Below are 10,181 nucleotides of genomic sequence, written 5' to 3' on the forward strand. Positions count from 1 at the left end.
AAGCCGGATCTTTACCGACCTACGAAGGAGGCCGGATCCGTGACGGCCCATGAAGTATCTGGATCCAGCACGTACTTAGAGGAAGGCGGATCCTTAACGTACACGGCAAGACATTGTACCGTAGTTAGGCAACTTGTATTCCGGCTAGGACTCTCCATGTAAACCCTAGATCCGTGCGCCTTTATAAGCCGGATCCTGGGAGCCCTAGAGGCACAACCACAACTCATTGTAACAACGCGAAAGTGCCCGGATAATTCCAGACAAGCAGCAGTAGGCCCTGTCATCGTGCAGGTGTTCCGAAGCTGGGTAAATCGCGTACCACCGTCCCGTGTGCACTCCGCCCTATGGCCCCTTGTTCTCCCCCTCGTGAGGATCCCTCCTCCGAGGTACCGTCGATTAGGCAACGACACCTCCCATCTCCCTCTCTCCCACAGCTTCGCCGCTGACCACCAACGTCCTAGTAGCTCGCCAGCCACTACCCATTCCACCACTCGATGCAGAAGCCTCCCCAGTTTATCCCAGATCAAATCCCCAACTGTTGCCTTCATCCTGCAACTTCACTCACGCCGCCGCATGTAAAACCTAGCGCCACTCCTGCATACGATTGTCGACCACGAACCAACACGACCTTGTGCAACTTCTATTGCTCCTCCCAGAACCGCGCCGATAGCGCAACACCAGTGCCACTCCTCATCGTTGGGCTGACCGGCGATGGAGGACAACCTCACCATCCTGCCTATCTCCGGACAAGCTTCGACGAGCGAGCCACGACTAGTCCTGTTGGCATGTGGGAAAGGTCATGGACGCCGAGAGGAGTAACGAGGAGAATTTTTCCTCGCAAATATATATCCTTCTATGTTTCATCTTTTGATGGTTTGCCTGACTTTCAGGTGGATAGATAAATATAGATTTTGTTCATCTTTAAAATATTAAATATGCCAATTATTTTATGTTTTTTGGTGAAGGGAGCATATGCACATGGTATCCGAATTGAATTTTCGCTACACGCGCCACATCTCACTACTAGCTTATTATTATTTCTCTTTTATACCATGTATGAAAATGTTGTTTGCATTGTGTAGTTTGAACATTCTTCACCAACATCGGTTCATTACCCTATTTATTTAGGGCCATGAGCTAGAGCTAGAATTTCCCTCGTGGACCGGCCAACGGTTAGACCGATGTTAATTCCAGCCTAGGACTCTACGGAGAGGGAGGCTCAACTGGGCTGGAGGGTTTGGTCGGGCTTGGAAGGATTTTGTCTAGCGGGGACTGGTGATTCCAGCCCACGTACATTCGATGCAACTTCTACTTGGGCGTGGCTACCCAAGGGTCAAGGAAACTTTTGCTAGGGTTTCCAGCTTCTCACGCAGACGTGTGTCACCACCGTTTCACTGCCAAATCTATATGCCTCGCTCCGCCACTTGCCTCTCTCACACATTCCTTCATGATGTGGTGAGCACGAAGCACCAGCAGGGAAGCAGCAACCATGACATCAAGTAGGCGGGCAACCAGGTCGGCAAGCTGGCGGCGGATAGGTGAGCACGAATACATTGAACCTGTGATATAAAAATCATTAGACCAATACAATAAATATGAAACTATATTGCACTGGGCTTCAGTCCCCCTACTCACATGGCTTCTTCTATCCACTTGAGGTAGCGTCCTCATCACCATCTCAGCCACTGCCAGGCTGGCCGCCATCAATGTTGACAGCTCAGCTGCACTTCGAGACTCCTCGTATCCAGCAGCAAATGCGCTGCCATCGTCTCAAATTTATGATATTTACTCGACTTGGTTATGTTATCTAATATAGAGTTTGATCAGTTCGAGCCGTAACTCCATGCACATTTGTGCGAGAAGAGTAGTTGAGCAAGTATTGTTCAAGATTCAGATTGTTCAAATTCTATAAAACTGTAAGTTTACTTGATTGTGCCAGACATGGGTGGACCAACAAGTACCTAGGACCGGTAAATACTTGACATGTCGGATCATCTATTTCCCCCCTTTTTATTTACTATTGGTCTGCCGTCTTAACTAGATCAAGTCCTTCTCCTTCACGAGCCACTCTTCTTTGAGATCCCCGTCGACACCCAACCAGCCCCACATCGCCGCCGGCTTCAACATTTACCGTGTCCGCACGAAAAACACATTTTAAACCGGTTAAACAATTTTTTCGCGAATCAAAGAGCTTTATTAACTACCCATGACTATTACAATCTTTCTCAAGAAGAGTAGCTAAAAAATGTGGTATATAGTTTAACCACCTGCATCTCCTTCTCACACTAGAAATCTTACTAGCTATGCTACAAGCTGCTAGATTCGCAAGCCTCTGAGGTGAGATATTTACACGTTCGAACATTATGTGAAGAAAAGACATATACAGGTGGCAACACACTCACTTTCCCATGAAACCATATATACCCACATAAAACATGTAGATGCACTTCCTATCTCTTTTCCCATTTCAAAATGCGTTTTCATAGCGAGAGCATCTGGTACTGCAAGGTACTAATGTGCATTCGATTTTTTTTCGTTGGACGCGGTCGCCCGCACATTTTGGCGTGACCGTTGTTTCCCGCGATGGAGATAATGACCCCGCCCACAATTTCGGGGGAAGACTTGTATAGGATCGCTCCATTAGATGAGATCATAGGATCATCTTATAAAATTCATATGTATAAGCTGCAAAAAAATCTGAAACTTGTATAGAACATACCTATGAGTTGCATCTACAACTCCAAAAAAAATCAGCTTAAAAATCCATCTACATGCAGAGAAACAAAAAAGATAAACTCTACTATGAATAGTGCCAGATTTAGGTAAACAGGATTTTACACTATTCACACCTAAGTTTTGTCTTTTTTGTTCTCTAAGTATAGGTCGAATTTGAAGCTGCAATTTTTAGGGGTTGCCTATATAAGACAGATGTTTGTTGTGAATTTTTTCTAGAATTTTTAAACATGTTTTGTCTATTCAAAAAAATTGATTTCATAGATCCTATACAAAGACAGATCCTATCCAAGTTGCCCCCCACAATTTCGCCTCGTCACCGATCCGCGCCGGAACGCATCCCGCCCGTCCACCGAAAACCGCGCCAACCGCCTCGTACCTCTCCACGTCACCGATCCGCGGCACAAGCCCTCCAACCAATCAGCGCCGACCGCCTCACCGCTATAAATCCACCGCCCCCGTCTCCTCCTTTCCCCACCACAACCCAAATTCCCCAATCCACCTCCTCGCACACGCAACCCCAAATCCGATCCCCACCAGCTCCGATGGCGCCCAAGGCCGAGAAGAAGCCGGCGGCGAAGAAGCCGGTGGAGGACGAACCCGCGGCGGAGTCGGCCGCGAAGGCGCCGGCCGCGAAGAAGCCCAAGGCCGGGAAGAGCCTGCCCGCCGGCAAGACCGCCGCCAAGGACGGCGTCGACAAGAAGTCCAAGAAGAAGGCCAAGAAGAGCGTCGAGACGTACAAGATCTACATCTTCAAGGTGCTCAAGCAGGTGCACCCCGACATCGGCATCTCCTCCAAGGCCATGTCCATCATGAACTCCTTCATCAACGACATATTCGAGAAGCTCGCCGGCGAGTCGGCCAAGCTCGCGCGCTACAACAAGAAGCCCACCATCACCTCCCGGGAGATCCAGACCTCGGTGCGCCTCGTCCTCCCCGGGGAGCTCGCGAAGCACGCCGTGTCAGAGGGGACCAAGGCCGTCACCAAGTTCACCTCCTCCTAGGTTCGCCGCCCCCTCGTGCTGCCTGGTGGTAGATGGCCGCTTGTCTCTGGTACTACTAGTAGTTTTAGGGATCTATGGATGATGGTTCGTATCTGTAAGAAGAAAAACCGTGTTGCTGCTTTTGCCTGTTGGATCTGAGTAGTGCCTTTGCTATATTGTTCGGTGCGCCTACAATGTTGTGGTTACGGTTAATGAATCTATGCTGCGTATATGATTATGGATGGTCTGTCTTGTCGTGGTAGCAAGATGATGTTTCTCTTGTGCTGCATCCAGGGGATTTGTATTTCCAAGGTTCTGTTTTCTGCGTGCCGTTCTGTTACAATCTGTAATGATTTCTTAAATTTTGTTCTTCACCTGTTCTAGCCATGTATGCCTTAGCTGAAATTTCTGACCTGATACAATTGTCTGGTTGTGCTAGCATCAATCCTGGCTAGGCTATTGCTACGGTTGCATTTCCTGACCTCTAACAGGATTGTAGCTGAAATTCCTCATCTACTATGTTTCAGTTTATAGAACACACGTTTTACCCAGATAATTATTAGTATAGATGAGCAAAATGGGTGGTTGTCTGCTACCGTTTCTGGTTATATTTTCTTTGTTGATCCATCTGAATCATATGAAATGGTTCGCATCTGTATCAATAGGTATTATATGCATCAAACTGTCCTGCTCCTTTTGGCCTGATGGATCCGAGTAGTAACTTTGCTCTCTACTGCTGTGATACGCGTTTAAAGCTCTGGTTATGCTTAATGAATGTTCTATATTGATGATTTTGTGGATCTGTGGTTGTGCACCTGGGCATGATACTTCTTCTAATGTATATGGTGCTTATATGATTTTGTGGATCCATGTGAATCATATAGAAGTAGTCATCATCTGAATCAATATGAACTGGACATTATTTAGTGGTTGTAACTTGTAAGAGATTGTTTCTACGCAGCTGTTTTGGTTTCCTGGGGATTTGTATTATCAATGTTTTGTTTCTGCTATTATATGTGACTTGTCCATACTTTTCTGGTTGTGTGTCTGGAATCTGTCATGATTTGGATCATTCTGACCTGTGCTTGAATTTTGTTCTGGCCATATAGGCCTTAGCTGTTATTCTGACCTGATGCAATCGTCTGTTGGTGGTAGTATCAATTTTGCATAGGCTGCTGCTAAGGTTGCATTTCCTGTCGAGATCTCTTTCATGTCTAGGATGCTCACAAAACAACATACTATTCTGTTGTCAGTTTAAAGACCATCCATTTTACTTGGATAACAGTATAGCTGAGAATGTTCATTTTGCTCAGTACAATATTGAACCTCTGGTAGTATTAGCAGTTGTAGCGATCTAGGGATGATGGTTTGTAAGAATGAAATTTCTGGAGATTCTTTTGTCTGTTGGATCTGAATACTGCAGTAACTTTGTTCTACTGTTTGGTGTGCGTGCAAAGCTCTGGTTATGGTAAAGGAATCTCCTATGCGTATATGAATCTGTGTAGATGTGTGTTGGTACACCTGAGCTTGTTACTTTCTCTTAATCTTGGTTGCTTCATGTGAATTATATAAAACTAGAAGGATACCCAGCTCGTTGCAGCGGGAATTTCTCCGATAACTCTATTTTGTAAAAAACAAAAAGATATAAGTTGATTGGAATAGGATGTTATTTGTAGGAACATGCAGAATTCAATTGGCGTAAATAGTCAAGGGGCTAACTTAAAAAAACTGACTTGAAATGGTTATGTAGTTGGTGGCTAAACGTTGATGATGTGAATAATTGGATGGCTTAAAAAATAGATGATGTGGCTTGCATGTAGAGTATTGATGAATGTTAGTGGGGGATGACATGGACAATTGGATGGATAATAGAATGGATGATGTGGATAGCTTGCATGTTGAGATAGACAACTTAAATGACCATCTAGTGGGGTTTTGCTTTATAAGAGAGATAGATTAGTCTACAAATAGAATTATGCATCGTAATGGACAATTATTAAGTGTCTGGGTATCGATGGATGGTTTGTCTTGGTCGTGGTAGCAAGAGGATGTTTTTCCATTGCTTCCCAGGGATTTGTATTAGTAATGTTTCGTTTCTGTTATTATATTTGCCTTTGCATACTATTCTGGTCGTGTGTTATGAATTTGCCATGAATTGGATCATTTTGGACCTCCGACCTTAAATTTTGTTCTGCGACTGTTCTAGCCATATATGCCTTAGCTGAAATTTCTGACCTGATGCAATTGTCTGTTGGTGCTAAGTACCGATCCTGCTTAGGCTATACGGTTGCATTTCATCTTCTTTTTCTTATCCAGGATCCTTGTAATACGATATACTATAATTTACTCAGATTACAGTATTGCAGGGCATGTTCATTTTGCCCAATACAATATAGGTCTCCTTTAAGAAATTTGGATAAGAGTGTTTTGTTCACAATACAACAATGGACGGAGGATGCTTACTGTGTAGTTGTGGTTGTAACTTGTAAGAGTGTTCTGTGCCAGTGGATCTCATTAGACATTAGTATGATGCATTTCTGCAATTTTATGCGACTTCTGTGTACTGCTCTGGTCTTGCATTTTGTTCTTGGTTGGATCATTTTAGGAATCTCAACCGTTCTGCACCCGTTCTTAATTTTGTGGAGGGACTCTACAAGGTTGATACAACTTGCTTAGGCTGTTGTTAAGATTGTATTTCCTGTCAAGTTTTTCCGATGTTTTGGCCTGCAGATGATAGTTGTTAGTGTTGCATTCTTGCCAGTATATCTGGTTGTGTGTTTCGTATCTCTGACGGGTGGATCATTATGTGGACATTTACTGTTCTCAGCTGTGATGGCCCCCTCCAATTTTGTATAAGTAGTCTGCAAGAATCAAATAGGCTTTAGCTGCAACTGATGCAAATGGCTGTTGGCTATCAATCTTGCTTAGCCTGTTGCTAGAGTAGTATTTAATGTTCAGATCTCTTTCCTGCCTTAAGGAACAAGTGGTTTGCTCACAGTACAATATTGAATTTCCAGATTAAGGAACGGTCATTTGCTCAGACCAGAGTATAGTCAGCACACGTTCATTCTTGCCATTGGCATCATTAATATTAGTTTATTTGGATTAGTTGCTGTGTAGCCAATTAATCCGGTTATGACATTGTCTCACTGTTAATTAACTGCATCGTAGCCTGTGGATTTGGATCAGAAGTGCTACTGTATTTCTGCTATTATATCTGGTTGCGTTATGTATGTCCGGGTGGTTGGATCACTGGTCGATGTAGGTTTATGAATTTTGTAGTAGTCTGCACGAACCAGTATAGTCCTTGCTTAAATTGTCTGACCTAGCTGTTGAGTATGATACTTTTTTAGGTTATTGCTAAGATTCCATTTCCTGTTGAGATCTCTTTCATGCTTAAAGAAATAAATAAACATTTCCTCGCAATAGAATAAATTGCATTTCCAGTTTAAGGATCAGACCATGGTAGGCATGTGCATGTCCATTCTTTCCACCTGGTATTGCTGATATATTAGTCGACTAGTTGCCATGTCACCAACTAGATGCTTACTGCTAGTTACCTAGCTTTATTTTGATGTTGATGATAAACAATGTAACTGTGTTTAATAATCACTAAAACTTGCTGAATGGCTTTCCCTAAAATATTGTATGACCACTGTTTGTCACATGCACTGCAGCAATGCAGGCGTACATAGGAAATCCTTCCAGCTTGATGTTTATCTTTTTTTTCCGTGTACGCCAAAGACGTACCATATCTTTATAGAAGGCAGAGGTTTGAATACAAGAACGGCACCACTCGTTACAAGCAACGAGGGTAACCCCACACAACACCGGCTACAGACCAAACAACCACAACACAAAGCACCTGTCCTAAGCAAAGAACCAAGCCACGTCTCGACCGACGCCAGGCACCTCCGTAGACGAACAACTCCGGAAAGGCCTTCCTTATCAACGCACCATCCGAAGGAGATCAATGGCGGGACTTGGTCGGACCCAAGAAGATGTCCTCAAGAAATGCCAGCAAAGGCGTGCATAGCGCCCTGGAAAATTGCCGCGGACCGCTGCGCCACCGGATTAGAGCCGCAAGGAACCTATGCATCGTGTCTTCACGCACGAAGCTCTCAACAGAGTCACGACGTCGACGACGCCACCATCGTGCCGATCTGCACCGGATCGAGGCTTTCGCCCGAAGACACCCGAACTCCAAGGGTAGGGAGATGCCGACACTCCACGACAACGCCTCCAAGGAGGGGAACGACGCCCACGGGCGCCGTCGCCACCGGCCCGACCCAAGCCGGGCAAGACTTTCGTCCGAGTCGTCGACCATCTCCGAAGCCCCAGAGCATGGGCAGAGCGCCTTTGAGCCTCTCACCGCTGCCGCCACAGCGCCTCAACGATGAAGCCGCAAAAACTGCAAGCCACTCCGACACACCCCGCAACGCCGAAGATCCGGTCAACCTCCATCTCCACCTCCAGCCCGACCAGGCACCGCGGCCTCCATGCTCCCCTCCAGCCGGAGCAACGCTGCCCGCGGTGGACCTCGCCCACTCCAGGCGCCCACCCACGTCCAGGTCGCCCGGCCCGAGCAGGCCCGGATCGGGCCCATGAAGCCCGGATGTGGCCCGCACTCCATCCTCCTCTCTCCGCCGGCCGGGCGGCGCGCACCTCGTCGGACTCGAGGCGGCGGACCTCTGCTCGCCGAGGCTCTCCCCGGCCGAGCTTCTCCGCGCCGCCACCTCCCGCACCAGCCACGCCCAGCGCCTCCCGACGTCGCTCCTGCTCCGCTCCGCTGCAGATCTCGCTGGCTTCCGCCATGGCGCCGCGCCGCCACCTTCCCCGGACCTCCGCCGCGCGTCGCAGAGCCCGCGTAGCCCCCGCGCCGCCGACCGCACTTGCCCGCCGCGCCGCCCATGGCGTCCCGCCGCCGCACGAAGGGGACCCGCCGGGGCGCGCCCGCCCGCGCCCGCCATCTTCGATGGCCAGGCGTGGCCGCCGGCCCTGGCGGTGGCAGCGACCGGAGGAGGGGATCCTGGCGGCGCTCTAGGGTTTGGTGGGTGTTGTCGGCTCCGGAGCCTCCCGTGCGTGGCGACCCGGGAGGGATATTCTGTTTTGAGGCTTGTTATGGTGGGAATTGATGTTTATCTCTTGATTTCGAGTGCCTTGTGTTGCATGTATGCAGCCTGTGTATGGTAGGTCTTGTATGTTGGGGGCAGAAACTTCCAGTTCCTTACACCTACTGCTTGCTAGAATTTGGTTGCATGTGAGATGGGTATCGTATCGGACTAGAAGTATGCAGCGGCATTTGAATCTAGTGTAGCTTGACTATCAGCTCTCTTGTTGTAACATATGTGGGAGGGGAAATGCCCATTTATCTTGGTACACAATTAATACCCGCTGCTTGCTACAAATTAGGTGCACGTGGGATGTCTGTCATAATATATAAGCAAATTATTATATGAATTAATTTGAACTAATAGTTGATAAATTATGACTAAACTAATTATGCATATCAACAGAGTAGATGAACAGATAGCATCTAGATAAGATAAATCTATCGCATCTACTCCAAATAGCAGTACTAGAAACTGTAGCAAAATCTGAAACGAGGAGGACATAAACGCATACCATCCAGCGTTGGCGGCAACAACGGCGATGTTGGCGGCATCCTGGTTGTCGCCCATGTTAAGGTTGCCGAAGAGGTTGTCGATGTCCGGGAAGAAGTCGTCGTTCGGGAACTCGTCGTCGGACGACGTTGTGTTGCCAGTAGTCGCGCGTAAGTGTTCCCCAAAAACCTGATGCCCCTCACCCGTACAAGTCTACGAGAGGCAGGGTTCCGGAGGACTACTGCCCCGCCGCTCGGTGCATGCCAAAGGACGGGATGAGGAAGACGAAGGCGGCGGCACAATGAACTGGAAAGAGGCGGTCACATATGGTATATAGTTTTGGCTAGGGTTCGCGAGCGCGCTTATATAGTGCGGTTCGGGAAGGTCATGGGACGTAGCCCACGTACGAGTCCACGATCCAGAAAAACCGGAACGAAACGGCTGCGTTAACGCGTCCATTAATAACTCGTTATTGATTACACAATTAATTTCCCGAACAACAAAAAAGATAAGCTCGGCTCGACGAGATTCCCTCAACCCGCGTCGCACCGTGGCGAGGCGGGAGGCGGAGGAGGAGTGCGCGAGGGCTCTCTCTCTTTTCACTCACTTATTAGGACTAGAACATCGCACCTTATATACCACTCCAACTCTCTCCCAACTAGCAATGTGGGACTAAACTTTAGTCCCACCCCTTGCTATTCCCACATGGGTCAAGAGAATTTCAGAATTTGTATTGTGACATGGGCTAAGGCCCAAGGCCAAATTATAGCATAAATAGCATGTATGACATGCATGTCTCAATAATGATGTGGATATGTCCTACACTACATTAGAATATGACACTATTGAATATATTGCTCCA

At 47.3% G+C, this 10,181-nt stretch overlaps 1 protein-coding gene across 1 annotated transcript; it reads left to right on the forward strand.

Annotated features, from left to right (window-relative positions):
• Window positions 1-3,248: 3,248 nt before the first annotated feature.
• Window positions 3,249-3,954, forward strand: LOC124700565 (histone H2B.1-like). Its single transcript, XM_047232666.1, has one exon. The coding sequence runs from the start codon at window positions 3,279-3,281 to the stop codon at window positions 3,735-3,737; it is 459 nt and encodes a 152-aa protein (XP_047088622.1). The 5' UTR covers window positions 3,249-3,278; the 3' UTR covers window positions 3,738-3,954.
• Window positions 3,955-10,181: the final 6,227 nt, after the last annotated feature.

The sequence above is a fragment of the Lolium rigidum genome, chromosome 3 (assembly GCF_022539505.1).
Source record: "Lolium rigidum isolate FL_2022 chromosome 3, APGP_CSIRO_Lrig_0.1, whole genome shotgun sequence".
Classification (NCBI taxonomy): Eukaryota; Viridiplantae; Streptophyta; class Magnoliopsida; order Poales; family Poaceae; genus Lolium; species Lolium rigidum.